This window comes from Schistocerca serialis, chromosome 4, assembly GCF_023864345.2.
Source record: "Schistocerca serialis cubense isolate TAMUIC-IGC-003099 chromosome 4, iqSchSeri2.2, whole genome shotgun sequence".
NCBI lineage: Eukaryota > Metazoa > Arthropoda > Insecta > Orthoptera > Acrididae > Schistocerca > Schistocerca serialis.
In genome coordinates, this window is record NC_064641.1 from 482,180,758 (window position 1) to 482,202,423 (window position 21,666).

General features: G+C 43.2%; 1 protein-coding gene across 1 annotated transcript in view; it reads left to right on the forward strand.

Moving 5' to 3' along the window:
• LOC126474556 (uncharacterized) overlaps positions 1-13,791 on the forward strand; it is a 234,788-nt gene extending 220,997 nt beyond the window's left edge. The window contains exon 9 of the mRNA XM_050102031.1: positions 13,433-13,791. Coding sequence (XP_049957988.1) covers positions 13,433-13,653 — 221 coding nt within the window. The 3' untranslated portion in view covers positions 13,654-13,791. The remainder of the gene's footprint in view (positions 1-13,432) is intronic.
• The last annotated feature ends 7,875 nt before the right edge of the window (positions 13,792-21,666 follow it).

Sequence of the window (21,666 nt, forward strand, 5' to 3'; positions counted from 1 at the left end):
GTTGTGAAGGAATGTGGATAGGGTGTATCGCTGCTGAGTCCAGATTATGAAGATACAATCAATAAATCTGAAATGGAGTAGGGGCTGGGAGTTTTGGGAAGCTAGGAAGATTTCCTCTAGATGGCCCATATACAGGTTGCCATAGGTGCCGTGCAGGTGCTCATGGTGTGCTGTGGATTTGTTTGTATACCTTTCCTTCAAAGGAAGAGTAGTTGTGGGTCCGGTTATAGTCGATAAGGTGTATAAAGAATGAGGTGGTGGGTTTGAAGAATGAAGGACAGTGGGAAACATAGTGTTGGATAATGGCAAGGCCAAAGGCATAATAGATGTGGTTAGTGTGGAAGATGTACTATCTTTGAGGTGGGATTCTACAACTTTCCTTCAACATTTAAATTCTAACATGGTTATTTAAAAACGTTATACACTCCTGGAAATGGAAAAAAGAACACATTGACACCGGTGTGTCAGACCCACCATACTTGCTCTGGACACTGCGAAAGGGCTGTACAAGCAATGATCACACGCATGGCACAGCGGACACACCAGGAACCGCAGTGTTGGCCGTCGAATGGCGCTAGCTGCGCAGCATTTGTGCACCGCCGCCGTCAGTGTCAGCCAGTTTGCCGTGGCATACGGAGCTCCATCGCAGTCTTTAACACTGGTAGCATGCCGCGACAGCGTGGACGTGAACCGTATGTGCAGTTGACGGACTTTGAGCGAGGGCGTATAGTGGGCATGCGGGAGGCCGGGTGGACGTACCGCTGAATTGCTCAACACGTGGGGCGTGAGGTCTCCACAGTACATCGATGTTGTCGCCAGTGGTCGGCGGAAGGTGCACGTGCCCGTCGACCTGGGACCAGACCGCAGCGACGCACGGATGCACGCCAAGACCGTAGGATCCTACGCAGTGCCGTAGGGGACCGCACCGCCACTTCCCAGCAAATTAGGGACACTGTTGCTCCTGGGGTATCGGCGAGGACCATTCGCAACCGTCTCCATGAAGCTGGGCTATGGTCCCGCACACCGTTAGGCCATCTTCCGCTCACGCCCCAACATCGTGCAGCCCGCCTCCAGTGGTGTCGCGACAGGCGTGAATGGAGGGACGAATAGAGACGTGTCGTCTTCAGCGATGAGAGTCGCTTCTGCCTTGGTGCCAATGATGGTCGTATGCGTGTTTGGCGCCGTGCAGGTGAGCGCCACAATCAGGACTGCATACGACCGAGGCACACAGGGCCAACACCCGGCATCATGGTGTGGGGAGCGATCTCCTACACTGGCCGTACACCACTGGTGATCGTCGAGGGGACACTGAATAGTGCACGGTACATCCAAACCGTCATCGAACCCATCGTTCTACCATTCCTAGACCGGCAAGGGAACTTGCTGTTCCAACAGGACAATGCACGTCCGCATGTATCCCGTGCCACCCAACGTGCTCTAGAAGGTGTAAGTCAACTACCCTGGCCAGCAAGATCTCCGGATCTGTCCCCCATTGAGCATGTTTGGGACTGGATGAAGCGTCGTCTCACGCGGTTTGCACGTCCAGCACGAACGCTGGTCCAACTGAGGCGCCAGGTGGAAATGGCATGGCAAGCCGTTCCACAGGACTACATCCAGCATCTCTACGATTGTCTCCATGGGAGAATAGCAGCCTGCATTGCTGCGAAAGGTGGATATACACCGTACTAGTGCCGACATTGTGCATGCTCTGTTGCCTGTGTCTATGTGCCTGTGGTTCTGTCAGTGTGATCATGTGATGTATATGACCCCAGGAATGTGTCAATAAAGTTTCCCCTTCCTGGGACAATGAATTCACAGTGTTCTTATTTCAATTTCCAGGAGTGTATTAAAATTAATTTATATTTTAAACTCTGTTCAGTTTTTTATTAACATTAAAACATATAAACAAATGACTGATTGTGAGAGAAACACTCACATTTATATAAAATATCCAAAATCTCACTCACAAATATATATGAACAAAGTGAAAGTATGTATGTCAAAAATTACAAAATGAACAGACTGGTACTGTGTCATAAAAGTAAGTGAATAGAAAAATACTGATGAAGAAAACTCCATGTCCGTGAAAGCATTACGAGGGGAAATTATTTGACATATGAACTTATGGAAATGGAAAAAAAGAGTATCTGGTAAGCAGAAAGCAAAAGGGAAAAAAGTCTAAAATAGAACTAAAAAAGGAAAGACAAGAACTGAAAGTAAATTATAATGGGTACATGATAGGATGTGCTGAATTAAACAAATTGATATAATACATTTAATCCAATCAATAATACCTTTGAGAGAATGAGAAAAAGTAACAAAAATTCTGAGAGCAATTTCTCTCTCTCTCTCTCTCTCTCTCTCTCTCTCTCTCTCTCTCTCTCTCTCTCATTCACTCACTCACTCACTCACTCACACACACACACACACACACACACACACACACACACACACACACACACACACACATATACACACCACCCTTCTCTTCATCATAATGTACTGGCAGGGCCAGTTCAAGAATATTTTTTCACACAAACATCATGTAATTGTTTCCCCTCCCCACTTTCCATTTGGCCACACAAGCACAATATCATTTGTTCCCCCTCCCCCCTTATCACCCTCCCTCTTAAAATAGTTTTCATTGTTTGGTCTCTGGGTGAGACATATAAAAGTAAATCTAAATCTGGTGAGCATGTAAATGGATTATTTTCACTACTAATTATGATACACCCTGTACACAAATTTGCACTACAGACACACCTGAAGCCACTCTCAGTTTGGTACCCGGTTGTGTCACTTAGTCTTTAAACAGGCTTTGTGTGCAAGATATTTATTAAAATTCAACCAAATAGGGATAAAAGCCTTTGGATTTCAATGAAGAAAAGAAGAAGCTGGTTTTGGAAGTTAATATAGCACAATGAACCACTTGCAAATCAAACTATAGAATGGAACAATATATTTTAACTATAGAATGAAACAATATCTTTTAAGAAACCCTTTGATTTAATTACTATAAAATCTGTAGTACATAGCTCTTGAGAAGCAAGGCATTGATCCTACCCGTGTTAGTAAATTGAAGAAAATGTAGGATGTTAAAAATAGTGACCCATATTCTTACAGGAGATAATACTGGTTAAGATTAGAAAAAAACTCCAATAAACATGTATCCAGGAACAAACATTTGTTGAGCCATGAACCATTCAGTCCTGTGATTGAAATACACTTGTTGATACTTCAGGAAAAGTTCGCACAATGCCTTGGACCACAACCTAATGACCATGAAACAGAATTCACAAAAGTGTTCAATGTGACTTCTTCTACATCCTTCTACCCCTCTTCTCAACGAATAATTCGTGGCTCAATAAATGTTTGTGTTAGGTACTGTCATGTGAGATATGAAAAATTGGTTGGTGCCCCATTGTTCATAAACCACATTCATTTTATATCTGCAAGGATAAGCTTCTCCACTAGTCTGGTTAGACTGTAACCCAAAAATTGATGATACATTTTAGTTTGGTAAAATGCATGGGCATATGAGTCTTCTTCACACAATTCGTGGGCACACATTGATAGTAAAGTGGTCCTAAGGCCTTGCTTCCATTATCATTCAAAGATTTACATCTCCCTGTAAGCAGTTTTTATAATCTAAGAAATATGTCTTGTGACCTGAGAGCTTGCACACACTTTAAGTGATGTGGATGACATACATAATCATGCAGGAGTCGCCATGTAAGAGCATGTTATTTATACCTATACTAGCTCCAGTTCTTCATCTGCTGCTTGTCCCAACATTCACTCCTCCTTATCTATTAGGCAAAATGTGCAAAGTCTACATCTACATCTACATCAATACTCTGCAAATCACATTCAAGCACCTGGCAGAGCGTTCATCAAACCACCTTCACAATTCTCTGTTATTCCAACCTCGTATAGCGCGCAGAAAGAATGAATACCTATATCTTTCCGTATGAGCTCTGATTTCCCTTATTTTATTGTGATGATCATTCCTCCCAATGTAGGTTGGTGTCAACAAAATATTGTCACATTCAGAGGAGAAAGTTGGTGATTGGAATTTCGTGAGAAGATTCTGTCGCAATGAAAAACGCCTTTCTTTTAATGATTTCCAACCCAAATCCTGTATCATTTCTGTGACACTCTCTCCAATATTTCGCTATAATACAAAACGTGCTGCCTTTCTTTGAACTTTTTTGATGTAATCCATCAGTCCTATCTGGTAAGGATCCCACACCGCGCAGCAGTATTCTAAAAGAGGACAGACAAGTGTAGTGTAGGCAGTCTCATTAGTAGGTCTGTTACATTTTCTAAGTGTCCTGCCACTAAAACGCGGTCTTCAGTTAGCCTTCCCAACAACATTTTCTGTGTGTTCCTTCCAATTTAAGTTGTTCATAATTGTAATACCTAGGTATTTAGTTGAATTTACAGCTTTTAGATTAGACTGATTTATTGCGTAACTGAAGTTTAATGAGTTCCTTTTAGCACTCATGTGGATGACCTCACACTTTTCATTATTTAGGGTAAACTACCACTTTTCGCACCATTCAGATATCTTTTCTAATTCGTTTTGCAGTTTGTTTTGATCTTCTAATGACTTTATTAGTCAATAAATGACAGCGTCATCTGCAAATAACTGAAGACGGCTGCGTCAGATTGTCTCCAAAATCGTTTATATAGATAAGGAACAGCAAAGGGCCTATAACACTACCTTGTGGGAATGCCAGAAATCACTTCTGTTTTACTTGAAGACTTTCTGTCAGTTACTACGAACTGTGACCCCTCTGACAGGAAATCACAAATCCAGTCACATAAGTGAGACGATATTCCATAAGCACGCAATTTCACTATGAGCCGCTTGTGTGGTACAGTGTCAAAAGCCTTCTGGAAATCCAGAAATATAGAATCAATCTGAAATCCCTTGTCAATATCACTCAACACTTCATGTGAGTAAAGAGTTAGTTGTGTTTCACAGGAACAATGTTTCCTAAACCCATGTTGACTGTGTGTCAATAGACCATTTTCTTCGAGGTAATTCATAATGTTTGAACACAATATATGTTCTAAAATCCTGCTGCATATTGATGTTAATGATATGAGCCTGTAATCTGGTGGATTACTCTTACTACATTTCTTGAATACTGGTGTGACCTGTCCAACTTTCCTGTCTTTGGGTACAGATCTTTTGTGGAGCGAACGGTTGTATATGATTGTTAAGTATGGAGCTAATGCATCAGCATACTCCAAAAAGAACCTAATTGGTATACAGTCTGGACCAGAAGACTTGCTTTTATTAAGTGATTTAAGTTGCTTCACTACTCCAAGGATATTTACTTCTACGTTACTCACGTTGACAGCTGTTCTTGATTCAAATTCTGGAATATTTACTTTGTCTTCTTTTGTGAAGGCATTTCGGAAGGCTGTATTTAGTAACTCTGCTTTGGCAGCACTGTGTCTGATAGTATCTCCATTGCTATCATGCAGAGAAGGCATTGACTGTTTCTTGCCGCTAACATACTTCACGTATGACCAGAATCTCTTTGGATTTTCTGCCAGGTTTTGAGACAAAGTTTCACTGTGGAAACTGTTATAAGCATCTTGCATTGAAGACCGCACTAAATTTCAAGCTTCTGTAAAAGATCGCGAATCTTGGGGATTTTGCATCTGTTTAAATTTGGCATGTTTGTTTCATAGTTTCTGCAACAGTGCTCTAACCTGTTTTGAGTACCAAGGAGGATCAGCTCTGTTGTTTGTTAATTTATTTTGTATAAATCTCTCAATTTCTGCTGATAGTATTTCTTTGAATTTAAGCCACATCTGGTCTACACTTATATTATTAATATGGAATAATTGGAGATTGCTCTAAGGAAGGCGTCAAGTGAATTTTTATCTGCTTTTTTGAATAGGTATATTTTTTGCTTATTTTTTGAGTATTTGGGGATTACAATATTCAGTCTCGCTATGACAGCTCTGTGTTCACTAATCCCTGAATTGGTTTTGATACTTGTTATTAGCTCAGGATTATTTGTTGCTAAGAGGTCAAGTGTGTTTTCACAACCGTTTACTATTCGCATGGGCTCATGAACTAACTGCTCGAATTAATTTTCAGAGAATGCATTTAGCACAATTTTGGATGATATTTTATGTGTACCTCCCTAATTAAACATGTATTTTTGCCAACATATCGAGGGTAAATTAAAGTCACCACCAACTATTACCGTATGAATCGGGTACATGTTTGAAATAAAACTCAAGTTTTCTTTGAACCTTTCAGCAACTGTATCATCTGAATTGGGAAGTTGGTAAAAGGATCCAATTATTGGTTTATTCCGGTTGCCAACAATGACCTCTGCCCATACTAACTCACATGAAGTATCTACTCCAATTTCACGACAAGATAAACTACTTCTGACAGCAACAAACATGCCATTGCCTACAGTGTTTAGCTTATCCTTTCAGAACACCATTAGCTTCTTCACAAAAATTTTAGCTGAGCTAATATCCAGCTTTAGCCAGCTTTCAGTGCCTATAACGATTTGAGCATCAGTGCTTTCTATTAGCACTTGGAGCTTTGGTACTTTCCCAACACAGCTACAACAATTTACAACTATTATACCAATGGTTCCTGTATCTATGTTCTTCCTGTGTTCAGCCTGCACCCTTTGTGACTGAAGCCCTTCTTGTGTTGTCCTGAGACCCTCTAACCTAAAAAAACTGCCCAGTCCACGCCATGTAGCCCCTGTTACCCGTGTAGCCGCCTCCTGTGTATAGTGGACACCTGACCTATTCAGCGGAACCTGAAACCCAACCACCCTTTGGCACAAGTCGAGGAATCTCCAGCCTACATGGTTACAGAACCATCTGAGGGATTCAGACCCTCCACTCAACTCTGTACCAGAGGTCCACAATCGGTCCTGTCGACTATGCTGCAAATGGTCAGCTCTGCTTTCATCTTGCAAGCAAGACTGGCAGTCTTTATCACTTCTGTTAGCTGCTCGAAACTAGAGAGAATCTCTTCTGATCCAAAGTGACACACATCATTGGTACCAACGTGAGCAACCACCTGCAGTTTTCTGCACCCTGTGCTCTTCAGGGTGTCCAGGAGGACCCTTTCCACATCTGGAATGACTCCACCCGGTATGCACACGGAGTGCACATTGGTTTTCTTACCCGTCTTGTCAGCCAAGTCCCTAAGGAGTCCCATAATCTGCCTAACACTGGAGCTCCCAACTACCAATAATCCCACCCTCTGCGATTGCCCAGATCTTGCAGGCTAAGTGGTTTCTTCTGAAACAGGACAGGCGACAGCATCTGGCTCAGCAACAGTGTCAGCCACAGACAGCACGTGGAACCTGTTTGTCAGACAAACCGGGTAGGCCTTATGTGTGGCCACCTGGGAAGTCTTTCACCGCCTGCTTTGCCCCAGGGCAACCTCCCACTCGACCACATATGAAGGGTCAGCCTCAGTGCGAGCAGTAACTGGGTTGGTCACCAGTGAGGACCGATCGGAGGACTCTGACGTGCTGGACATCCGTTGGATCCCTACAGCTGGCCACAACAGTGGTGCCCATCCACTGCAGCCTCAAGCTGTGTAACTGAACCCATCAAAGCCTGAAGCTGAGAGCGAAGTGTCACCAACTCGGCTCGCATCCGCACACAACAATCACAGTCCCTGCCCATACCAAAGAGCGCGAAAAACTAAACTGTGCAGATAAACGGACTATCGGCACATGCTGCATAACTCTACTCTAGACCCAGGCGAAACACATGAACTGTGTCTAATAATACGGAGGTATTCAAAAACCTAACTACCGAAGCACTCAGGTGAAAGTAAATAATTTGCCCCAATTAGGAACTTGTAATATGTCACAAAATCTGTTTACTTTCCGACGTAAATGAAAACACGACAACTGTGGCTATTAGATATTAAATTTACATGCAGAAACTCAAAAAAAACTAAACTATTAAAGCACACAGATGATACAATAAAATTCGCTCCTGGTTAGGAACTTGTAAATGACACAAAAGTGGTTACTTCTCTGTTGCTGCGTCTGTCTCGGTCAGCTACTGCTTCCTGACTGTCTACCACATTTATTGTCCCTGCTGTGAATGGTCTCATGCTTGCAAGTCACCTTTGCAAGTCACCTCTTTGCAAGTAATGTCATGGGATGCATCATGGGAGCAGATAAAGTGGTAAATTTTTTAGGCCATTAACAGATTGCAAAAGAGCTTTTGTGTATTTACAGTTTTGTCCAGCTAAGTCCACAAGAAAACAAACATGAGTATTATTAAATTAAATTAAACAATAAATTCATAAATTTATCAAAGATATTATTAAATAAATTCCATCAAGGAAATTCCAGGTTGGAATATCAATGATATAAGGAAAAGATAGTTTGCTACTTACCGTAAAGACGACACACAAAGTTACAGACAGGCACAGTTAGAAAGGCACTTACACATTATCTTTTGGTCACAGCCTTCATCAGGAAAAGCGAAACACACACACAAGGAAGCGCACCTCATGCACACATGACCACCTTCTCAAGCAGCTCGGATTTGAATGTGACTGTCACATGAAATCAAAGCAGCAATCTAGAGGGGGTGGAGAACGGAAAAGGATGGCAGTGTACAGGTGGAGGGAGGAAAGAGCAGAGCTGTCTGGTGAAGTGTGCAGAGACTAGACTGCCAACATGCACAGCATCAGGAGGCTGTGGGGCGGGGAGATGGGGAGGGAAGGGGGGGGGGGGCAGAGTGGGAGGAGAGGAGCAGGGACAGATGGGCAGGTGCATTGACAGCAGCACACAAAGATGGTGGGAGATGAGAATAGGGAGGAGGTGATAGGACAGAAGGGGTGGAAACTGTTAGATGGAGGGCTTGGGGATAGTGTGTTACGGTAGGTTGAGGCCAGGATAATTTCAGGAGTGGTGAAATATGGCATCCCGGCTATTACACAAGTTGAAAATATGGTCACTATTTTTTATAAACTTAAATTTGCCATATTTCGTGACAGTACCTTTTCCATTAGACGTTTGCAAGCAAATATAAGTCTTGGCTTCAGTTGTCTAAGTATGATTCCACAATGCATCGTTGTCGGCTGCAGAAAATGATGTGGTTCAGCGTGTTTCTCTCACTTTGGTGTTTCAAATACAGTTTCTTCTTTTTAGTTAATACAAAAATAATAGTAACATAATTCAAAATTATTTATGACGGCGACCTTCACATTGTTCTTCCGTCAACACACACCAAGAGTTAGCTTCCGACTCGGACTGACTATAGTCAAAGACTACTCCAACGTCAAAGATATTTTACACAATCAGTTTCTTTGCTATTCTTGATACATTTTCTAATAGTAATCAATATGCTTTTACTCTCAAAAACAGAAGTATATTAACATATAATAAGACAAATTATAATAAATTCTGACAAAAATATAAGAAAACATTTTCAATTCAGTATCGACAAATACGGTAAAAAAATAACATCTCCTAGATCCATTACAGTGGGGAATGTGTTTTAAAGTAAGCTCCCACCTCCACAGTTCAGAAAAACTGGTGCTGGAGGGGAAGATCCAGATGGCTCAGACAGTGAGGCAGCCATTGACATCAAACATGTTATGTTCAGCTGGATGTTGTGCCACAGGGTGGTCTACTTTGCTTTTGGCCACAGTTTGGCAGTGGCCATTCATCCTGGTGTACAGCTGGTTGATAGGCATACTAATATAAAAAGCTGCTGTGCAATGATTGCAGCAGAGATGGTATATGGCATGGCTGCTGTCACAAGAATATGATCCTTGTGGCAAGGGGTTGAAATTGGAGTGGCATATGGATGGACTAGGATGTTGTGGGGGGTTGGGTGGGCAACAGAACACCACTTTAGGAGAGGTGGAAATGATGTCCCCCATTTCTGGGTGTGAGGATAGGTAATCAAAGCTCTGACAACAGATGTGGTTCTGTTCTTCCAGTCTGAGGTGGTACTAGGTGACGAAGGGGGCACTCCTTTGTGGATGGTTCTTGGGGGTGGTGAGAGGATTTGGGGTGTGAGGGAAAATGAAATGGGAGATCTGTTTGTGGACTAGGCCTTGGAGACAGTGCCTGTCTGTGAAGTCCATGGTGAGATCCTCAGCGTTCTGGGCAAAGGAGTTCTTATCACTATAGATAAGTCATCCCCAGGTGGCCAGGCTGTACAAGAATGATTTTTTGGTATGCTGTACAAGAAGGATTTTTTGGTATGGAAGGCATGGCAGCTGTTGAAATGAAGGTGCTGTTGGTGAATGTGGGTTTAATTTGGGCAGAGATGTGGATGGAGCCATCAGTGAGGAGGAGGTCAATATCCAGGAAGGTGGCACACAGGCCCAAGGAGGACCAGGTGAGGCAGATGGGAGAGAAGATGTTGAGGTTGTGAAGGACTGGAGATAGGGTGCCTGGGCCCAGAGTCTAGATCATGAAGATATCATCAATGACCCTGAACCAGACTGGGGGTTTGACATTTTGGGAGGCTAGGAAGGGCTCCTCTAGAGGACCCATAAACAGGTTAGCATAGGAGGGTGCCATGTGGATGCCCTTGGCTGTGCCACAGATTTGTCTGTATACTTTTCCTTCAAAGGAGAATTAGTTGTGGCTTAGGGTAAACTTAATGAGGAATGAGGTAATGGGTTTGGTGTCTAAAGGACATTGGGAAAGGTAGTGCTCAACAGGGGTAAGACCATGGGCATGAGGGATGTTGGTGCATAGGGAGGTGGTATCAACAGTGACATGTAGGGATCCAGAAGATAAAGGGGTGGGGATGGTGGAGAGTCGGTGACTGAAGTGGGTTGTACCTTTGATGAGGGAGGCTCAATTACGGGTAATTGGCTGGAGATGTTGATCGATGAAGGCCAGAATTCTTTCAGTGGGGCACAATAACCAGCCATAATGGTGCACCAGGATTGTTGGGTCAATGGATTTTGTGGAGCATGTAGAAAGTGGATGTGCAAGATGTCATAGGGGTGAGGAGGGAAATGGATTCAGGGGAAAGGTTCTGGGAATGGCTTAAGTCATTAAGTAAGGATTACAGGTTACGTTGGACTTCTGGGATGAGACCACTTCAGCAGAATTGGTAGGTGGAGGAGTAAGATAATGCAGAGGTCTTCTGCCAGGTAGTCATTGCAATTCATAACAACAGTGGTGGAACCTTTGTCTGCAGGTAGGATGATTAGGTTAGGATTTGTTTTAAGGTGGTATATGGCTGTCATTTCTTCTGCTGAAAGGTTGGTGTTCTGAGGAAGAGGTCTAGGGAAGGATGATTAGGCCAAGTTGGAGATAAGGAATTCCTGAAGGGGACCAGCAGATGGTTGGGGGGGATCACAGTTTGATGGTGGTATGAACTGGGAGAGGCAGGGTTAAATGTTGGAATTAGGTTGGCTTTGGTTCGATGGATTGGCAGCAAAGAAGTGTTTCCATTGAAGTGATCGGAAGAAGGAGTGTAGGTCTTTCACAAGTCCAGTACGGTTAAATTTGGGTGTGGGGGCTAAAGGTGAGGCCTTTGGATAGGACTGAAAATTCTGTGGGGCTGCGGGTTTTGGTGGACAGGTTAACAACAGTGTTATGAGAATGTCTCAGCTCTGGATTTGGTGGAATGTTTGTAAGGAGTTTTGGGGAATGTGTCAAGTTGAAAAGATCAGGTAGGCCGGGCTTGGGTGCTATGAGGGGTTGACAAGGAGACTTTGATGACATATCATCATGCCTTGAAGTGAGGGACATTCTACTCAAGATCCTTCCCACCCCTCCTAAAGTGGTTTTCCATTGCCCACCAAACCTCCACAACATCCTAGTCCATCCTTTTGCCTCTGCCAATCACAACCACTTGCCACAGAGATCAGATCCCTATGGAAGACTCAAGTGCAAAACCTGCCCAATCCACATACACAGTTCTTCCTTTTCCAGTCCTGTCATAGGCTTATGCTACACCATCAGAGGCCAGACCACCTGTGAAGGCAACCATGTCATATACCAGCCCTGCTGAGTTCATTGCACAGTTTTTTATTTTGTTATGATTACCAAACAGCTGTGCACCAGGATGAACAGCCACTGCCAAACTGTGGTGAGGAGCAAAGTAAACCACCCTGTGGCACAACATGCAGCCGAACGTAACACACTTGATTGCAGTGGCTGCTTCACTACCCAACCCATCAGGATTCTACCCTCCACCACCAGCTTTTCTGAGCTGTGCAGGTGGAAGCTATCCTTATAACACATTCCCTGCTTCAAAATTATTCTATCTTCAACCTACAGTATGTACTGTCCCCACACCCTCCACCCAATAGTTTCTACCCCCTCTGTCCTATTCCCATTGCCCACCATCTTTGTGTGTACCACCTGTTTCCAGTGCACCCACCATATTTTCCCACTCCTCTCCTTATTTGCTCTTCCTCTGCACCCCCTCCTCCTCCCTGCCCCACGACCTCCAAACACTGGGCATGTTGGCAGTCTTGTCCCTGCGCACTCCACCAGACAGTGCTGCTCTTCTCTCTCTCCACCCATACACTGCAACCCCTTTTCCCTATCCGCCCCCTCCAAATTGCTGCCTCTATTCCATGTGACAGTTGCATCCTGGTCTGAGCAGCTGGAGAATGCTGGTAATGTGTGTGTGTGTGTGTGTGTGTGTGTGTGTGTGTGTGTGTGTGTGTGTGTGTTTCTTTCTTTTTCTGACAAAGGCTTTGGCTGAAAGCTAATGTGTCGGTGTCTTAATTGTGGCTTTCTGCAGCTTCACATGTCAGTTTTATGGTAAGTAGCTATTTATCTTTTCTTACATTGTTACTACTGGATAAAGTGTTGTTAGCCTTTATTGTCCACCTCAGTGAAATGTATCTTTAACCTAAAACTTAGAATATTGTGGCCAGTATTAAATTTAAACAATTAAATGTACTTTTTTAACAAACCACTGGTCTGGGAAAACCTAAAATCTAGCATACACAATAAGTTCATGACTCCTTAACTCCATAATTAAAATCCAAAGGTCAGGGAGCTCCTTGTCAGAGAACAATCATTGACTCATAGTGGCCAAGTGCAAATTATGATCCAGAGACAATGTTTTGGAAGTTATCATGAGTCACCTGCAGTGACAAATGGGATGTTACCTTGAAAAGTGTCATGTTCTATTTCCACCCATGTCATTGTCTAAAGGAGCTCTTAAACAAAAGATGGAATTTGCAATTTTAGAGAATGGCATACTGAATTTCAACAGAAATCTAAAAGGACAATTGAGTAGAAGTAACAGATATCAAACTGTGTATAGCAAATGCATAAAAAGTGTTCTTATCAACAATTTTGCTTTTTAAACTTTTATTCACAGTCTGAATGAAACAATTTGTAAAATATAATATACAGTGTCACATACAGATGTATGTATATTGCTGTTTCTTTTAAATTTGTTACAGGTTCAACAGTATATCATGCACAAGTTAATGTGGAATACTTGTCAACTCACTACGTAGGTTGGAAATGGGAAGCACGTATGGTAGAACGATTCATTAAATGTACAGTAAATGGAATTCCTGGACGAGGGGTTTCTGAATTTCACTACCACAACAGCACTGGAAGGCCTGAAAAAGTTTCAAAGAATGATCCACAGTGGTTTCAAGCACTTAAATATAAGTAGTATAAGTTGCAATTGTTAACAATTTTGAAAAAAGGACTTTTCAATGTGTTACACTGTGTTAGTAATTTAAAACGTACTATTTGAATGTTATTTAATGAAACATTTGAATACTGATAATTATAATAATCATAAAATATTTATTAGCTTATCCCTTTATTTCTTCTTCCTCTTTAACATAAAACCTCAAAATCCTGACACAAACTTCACAGGACTACAGAACAAAGTCACCCATCAAAACAATAATTTAATAAGTTAAGCACTCATTTTCAAAGTATACAATTACTTGTGTCTGCATTGGGCATATGGAAAATCTCAGAAATTATTATCAATTTCCCATCAACACTGCAGACCACTTTAGATAACATATATTGGATTTTTATGCTATGAATAGACAAATCTTCACACACATATATCTTCATTGCAGTTTCACTTATGAATTACAATGCCTATGAAATTAAAAATATTTGATTTTGAGTTTGACAACATATCACTTTCCCCACATACTTCCTGTGAAAGGACCATGTTGAAAAAATTTGAGGACTTAGAGCTAATACAGAGGCTTACCAATATTCTTCCCATGCGCCATTTGCAGGTAAAGAGGGATGAGTTACTGGTACCAAAGGTACCCCTGTTCCACACTATCAGATGGCTTGTGGAGTATTGATGTAGATGCAGATGCAGCATGATCTCTAGGTTGGAAGGGGACCTCGTATATAAGGAAGCCATCGGCATATCTGCATTGTGATAGAAACTTAAATATTTATTGGGAACCAATGTCTGCTATGGAAGCTCAGTTGTTAAAATTTGTGGTAGTGTAAAGAAAACTTTAAAGAATTCCAAGGCATTTGCAACCAGTAATGGAAGAGTTTACTGACTGGCAGTTGGTCGATGATATTAAGCGTAGTGACAGCCCATGGGGTGCAAGCATTATCACTGCCCCACAATAAAATCAAGGCACAGGAGAATATAGATTTTATCCTAAATAACATTACCTGAATGTAAGGACTATTAAATGTGTATCCTATACCAAATTCATTGGAGACTTTGGACAACTTGGGCCAACATCAATATTTCTCAATAGTGGATCTGAGAAATGGCTATCATCAGTTGGAAGTGGTTCCAGAAGACTGTCCAAAAACCACTTTTACAATTCTTTGAGGCCATTATCAAAACTGTTGAATGTTGTTTGGACTTAAAAATGCACTGACTACCTTCCAGAGGCTATTACATGGAACACAACAAAGTACAGTTTATCTTGAAGATACAATTCCATTCGTGAAGGATATGGAACAGCATGTGCAGAAGGTGGAGGAAGTTTTCAAAAAGTTACACATAGCATGACTGGTGCTCAGTATCAATAAATGTCCATTTGCAGCAGTTCAGGTGAATTACTAAAGTCATGTGTTTACTCATGAGGGTGTCAGAACTTACCCACATTTAATTTCTGCAGTCTACAATTTTGTGCCACTATAGACAACAATGCAGCTTCAGTTATTTCTTGAGCTCTGTAATTATTATAGGAAGTTTGTGAGGGGATTTGCTGAAATTTCTGAACCACTGAGTAGATTGTTGAAAAAAAGACTGAAATTTCAGTGGTCAGTTGACTGTGACACTACATTTCAGAATTTAAAATGGCATTAATGATGAGTTCAGCATTGGTATTTCCACATTTTAGTCTGGAATTTATTAGATCATGTGACACAAGTAATTTAGTCATTTTTCAAATAACTTCCGGGAATTCAGCCAGGTAAAACTTTCAGCGACCGCCAATATTTCGGTGGGAGAACACCCCGCCATTTTCAAGGCAAACTGCTGGACAGGCGGCGTACATGCAAATTTAAAACCTCGGTTCTCAGACTGAAGCAGGAAAGATAACACACACACTGAACACTAGTGCCACCAAAGATGACTAAAGTCAGAGCTATCGATAGTGAGATTATGAATTAACAGGTGAGGTAGCATTGACTCTGTCCCTCTGTTTTTTGACAAGGGAGAGACCCGGATTCCAAACAGAGTTTAAACAGAAGCCTCCATCCCTGTTAACGAGGTTGCTCACTAATTTAATCTCAACTGCCTCCCTAATAACACTGTCCCAATAGTAGGACGTGCATGCCAATATCTCGGTGTTATTATATAACATGGGGTGACCAGTATCCAAGCAATGTTCAGCAATAGCGGATCTATTTGGCTGCTGTAATCGTGTGTGCCGTTTATGCTCAGTACATTGGTCCTCCACGGTCCTGATAGTTTGACCAATATATGCCATGCCGCAGCTACAGGGAAAACGATATACACCCGCCTTAGCAATCCAAGATCATCCTTAACGTAACTCAAAAGGACTCTAATTTTAGATGGAGGTCGGAAAACACAATTCACATCGTATTTCCATAAAATACGACCGATCTTGTTGGACGTGTTTTCTACGTAAGGCAAAAAGGCAGTAGACTTAGGTGTTGACTCAGAATTATCATCAATCACCCGATATACAGTTGGTCGATAGTGCAATGCACGTTCAATCTGTCTATCACTGTAACCATTTTGATGAAATGTAACTTCAAGATGGGACAGCTCAGCTGGCAAAGTCTCAGCGTCAGAAACGACATGTGCCCTGTGTACCAAGGTACGAAGTACCCCTTCACGCTAAGCCAGATGGTGACAACTATTAGCCTGTAAGTACAAGTCAGTGTGAGTACATTTCCTGTAGACTGCATGTCCCAATGATCCATCATCCTTCCTCCTAACCAACACGCCAAGAAAGGGAAGGCAACCATCCTCTTCCACCTCCATCGTAAAATGAATGTTCGGGTGGATCGAGTTCAGATGTTCTAGAAAGACATTCAGATTCCCCCTACCATGTGGCCAAACAACGAAGGTATCGTCAACATATCTAAAGAAACAGGCGGGTTTTAAAGGTGCCGACTCCAATACACGTTCCTCGAAGTCTTCCATGAACAAATTTGCGATCACAGGAGACCACGGACTACCCATCGCAACTCCATCTGTCTCTTCGTAATACTAGTCATTAAATAAAAAGTAAGTGGATGTCAACACATGCCGAAAGAGATTAGTTAATTCAGCACCAAACCTGGCCTCAATTAACCGCAACGAATCAGAAAGAGGAACACGATTGAAGAGAGAGACCACATCAAAACTCACTAAAATATCAGAGTCATTCAACCTCAGTCCCTCCAAACGACGTAAAAAATCAGCTGAGTTTCTGATATGATGTTCACACCGACCTACTTGTGGACTCAACAGAGAAGCAAGACGCTTGGCTACATGATATGTCGGAGTGCCGATGTTACTCACTATAGGATGGAAAGGAACCCCTTCCTTGTGAACCTTTGGAAGGCCATATAACCTAGAGGGAACAGCACTGTAAGTGTTAAGACTCTTGATAGTGTCCTGCGACAAACCACGTTTCTTCAGGAGGCTGTTGGTCTTTCTCTCAACACTTTTTGTGGGGTCAGCATCGATTCTGCGATACGCTGAATCAGATAGTAAACATTGCATCTTTCGTACATAATCATGTTTATTTAAAACAACAGTAGCATTGCCCTTGTCTGCAGGTAAAATAACAATACTAGCATCAACTTCGAGAAAGCGTAAAGCAGCCCTCCCCTCTCTGCTGCTGTTACATTACTCTTGGGTGGACTAGCCCTAGTCAAAACATGGCATGTCTCCCTCCTAACCTCCTCTGCAGCGTCAGGAGGTAGTTTGCAAACTGCCTGTTCAATTGAACTAATAAAATCAACTACTGGCAAACTCTTCGGAGTGGGTGCAAAATTTAAACCCTTCCCTAGCACGGATAAGGTTGCATCGTCAAAAGATTTCTCTGTGAGATTTATGACAGAACATCGAGATATAACATCCAACTCCATGCGATGAAAACATTCAAACTTGGCCAAATGCCGGTTAGTGATGGAGTTGAATTCCCAGTCAGCTTGAGTCCATGAGGCACCGTCCAACCAATCCCAAGTGAAATCAGACACTTCAGATGCAACCATTAAATGAAAACGATACAATTCTTTGGAAACAGAATCCAAACGTTGACGAGTAAGGAGCCAGCACATTGCTTGATACAATTGGTGGCAGGAGAATTAATATGGTGCACAACCTTGGCTCTTGTTCGCGAAACGATTCGTTTTACTCATCGACGTTTGGATTCTGTTTCCAAAGAATTGTATCGTTTTCATTTAATGGTTGCATCTGAAGTGTCTGATTTCACTGGTGTATAGTGCACAGAGGTTTTGAAGGTCACTGAGAGAGAGTGAGCAGATAACAAAACTGAAAAGCCTGTTTTGCTGGATGTACTCCGTGGCCTGATACAGAGCAAAGAGCTCTGCTGTAAATACAGCAATGTGCCAGAAGATGAAACCGAAAAGCATCAGCACCCAACACCACGGTCATTCCGAGAGCCATCAGTGTACTACACAAAGGTACTATCGCGAAGAGCATGAGTCATAAGCGAACCCCATGAGGTAACAGAGAAGAGGGACATGTCCCATACTGATGATCAAAGGAATCATCAAAGGAGGAAGCATAGGAAGGGTAGCCCTGCATGGCAGACAAATGGCATGCATACCTGCCGAGGAGCAAGTCATGGCGGTAGGACTGTAGTAGTTGAGCAGCTACTGCACACAGACTCAACCAGGCAATGGATGACATGATTGTGGATAGTATTGAGATGGTGTAAGAGGGACAGACATGCAGATGCATAAACAAAGCACCCATAGTCTAGTTTTGAACGGACAAGGGACTGGTACAAATGGAAGAGGATGGTTTGATCTGCACCCCAGGAAGTACCATTGAGGATATATAGGACACTGAGTGATCGTGTACAGTGGGCTGCCAGGTAAGACATGTGGGAGGACCAAGAGAGTTTCCTATCAAGCATGAGCCCCAGTAATTTCATCATAGTTTCAATGAACGGAAGAGGAACAGACTCAAGATGTAAAGATGGTGGGAGAAACCAATCGCACCACCAGAAATTCATACAAATGGCTTTGTCAGTGTAAAAACGAAAGCCATTGCCCATGCTCCATGAGTAAAGATGATTGAGACATTGCTGAAGATGCCGCTCAATGAGACAAGTCCATGGAGAATTGAAATAGGTGCCAAAATGGTCAACAAAAAGGGAGCCGGAGATGCCCGGCAGGAGACAGGCCATTATAGGGTTCATGGTGACAGCAAAGAGGATGATGCCCCGGATGGAACCCTGAGGCACACTGTTTTCCTGGATAAAGGTGTCCCAGAAGGCAGAACCCACACGGACCTTGAAAACTTGGTCTTCTAAAAATTCCTCAAGGAAATGGGGCAGGTGGCCACAGAAGCCCCACATATAGAGACTAAGAAGGATACCAGTCCTTCAGTAGATGTCATAGGCTTTCTCCAAATAAAAACAACATGGCCACAGTCTAGTATTTCCACAGAAAACCATTCATGACATGGGTGGACAAAGTGATGAGATGGTCAACTGCAGAATGGCCCACTCGAAATGCACACTATGCAGTAGTCAGTAAATTGCAAGACTGAAGCCACCATACCAGCTGGGGATGAATCATATGTTCCATCACCTTGCAAACACAGCTGGTGAGAGATATGGGGCAGCAGCTAGAAGGAAGGTGTTTGTCCTTAGGTATGAGTATGACAGTGGCTTCATGCCAGAGTCTGGGAAAGTGCCCTCTGCCCAGATACCCTTGTAAGTATTAAGCAGAAAGTGATTGCCCATAAGAGAAAGGTGCTGCAGCATCTGCATGTGAACAGTGTCTGGCCCTGGGGTGGAGGGTTGGGGTGAAGTGAGAGCATGATTTAGCTCCCGCATAGTAAAGGTGGCATTGTAGCACTCACAATTCTGAGAACAGAATGGTGTCACCCAAGTCTCCTCCACACATTTCCGAGGGAGGAAGGCAGAGTGATGGGAAAAGCTCAAAATTTCTGTAAAATTGCAGCCCAAGGTGTTGGAGGTAGCAATAGCATTCACAATGTCATTGTCTGCTACTGTCAGGCCAGAAATTGGGGAATGTATCTTGGTCTCACAGAGCCTTTGGAGGTTGGCCCACACAACAGAGGAGGGAGTGGAACTGTTAAAAGAACTAATGAATGAAATCCAGCTAGCTTTTTTGCTATCTCAAAGAATGCGACAACACTGAGCAAGCATCTGATTATAATGAATGCAGCTTGCCACCTTAGCGTGACAGTTAAAAATGCAGAGAGCACGTCTCTGTGTGCGAACTGCATCGAAGCATGCCTCAGTCCACCACGGGACTGGGACACAGCATGGTAAAGAGGAAGTACAAGGAATTGAACATTCTGCAGCAGTAAGGATAACGTTGGTAAGATATTCCACCTGGTCATCACAACTGGGGAAATCCTGTTCATCGAAGGTCGCCAGGGAGGAGGAAAGCTGCCAGTTGGCCTTACTAAGCTGCCATTTGGGTGTGCACTCAGGTGGGGTAGGAGGCAGTAAACGGATAGCACACGGAAAATGGTCACTTGAGTAAGTGTCAAAAAGAATGGACCACTTGAGACGATGGGCAAGCTGGGCAGTGTACAAGGATAGGTCCAAATGGGAATAGGTGTGCGAGGATTCAGAAAGGAATGTGGGTGCTCCTGTGTTAAGGCAGATGAGGTTAAGTTGATTAATAAGGTCAGCCAAGATGGTCCTCTATGACAGGTTCTGGGAGAACCCCAAGGGGATGGTGCACATTAAAGTCACCGAGCAGCAGAAATGGTTGAGGTAGCTTCCGAATAAGCTGGAGGAAGTCTGCCCAGGTGACATCGAATTATGGAGGGATATGAATGGTACATAGGGAAAAGGTCAAGTAAGGAAGGAAAATGCAAACAGCAACAGGTTGAAGACGGGTAGTCAGGGAGGTGGGTTGGCTACGAATGTCATCCTGTTTGAGCAGCATGACTCCCCTATGAGATGTAATGCCAACTGCAGGGGGAAGGTCAAAACAGACTGGGAAGAAATGCAAAAGCTCAAAGTGGATCTGAGGATGCAATTTAGTTTCCTGAAGGCAGAGTACAAGTGGATGCTGCGATTCTACAAGCAGCCGTAAATCCTCTCTGTTGGATCACAGACTGCGAACGGTCAATGGGAGGAGATTCATGATGAGGAAAAATGGAGGGATGCCACCTCGGCAGCTGCCAAGTGCCAGCCTGCAAAGACTCGGTGATACAGGGCACAGAGGCAGGAGGATCCTTCTCCATGAGGTCCACAGAAGTATTGACTTTCTTGTGTTGCTGGTCTGTGGAGTCCAATGCAGAAAAATGGTTGGTGGCGCACATTGGTGACACAGATGAAGGTATCATGTGGCAACGCCGTTGAAAAGGATCTTTGAGTAGGAGAAGACCATTTGCATTTATTGGACTTCTTCGAGCCCTTCTGGTTAGCAGAGGAAGACTCAGGCATTGATTAGGTGGAGGGATGTAGGAAGTCTTCAAGGGAGTATTTCTCCTGACCTTCCCGGTCTACCAGTTGCGTAGCTTGTGACTTTGCCCTGTGAGGTGAGAGTTTGATGGCTTGTTGCACAGCTGGATGAGGAGACGGTGATTCTACCATGACACTCGGTGATTTCCCAACCTCAGAACTGAATTTGAGGTCACATGTCTGCATGGTCATGTCCTTCATGGAATGAGGTGTAGCAAGAACAGAACTACAAGTGCCAGATGGTAGAACACAGGGTTTGTGACTAGCCAATAACTTGCGACCAACTGGGTAAGGAACTTTTTCCTTTATCTGGATTTCCTGGACAGCTCGCTTATCAAGATACACGGGACAATCTCGCGAGGAGGTGGCATGGTTGACATTGTAGTTGATACAGTGGGGAGGAGGTGGTGTACAGTCACCCTCATGCGCACCCCTACTACAGGTTACACATTTGGTCAGGTGTCAACAAGACTTTTGAGTGTGGTTGAAACAATGACATTAGTAGCAGCACATCAGGTTTGGAATGTACGGTCAGACTGTGACAACTTCATAGTCTGCTTTGCTCTTGGATGGAGAGA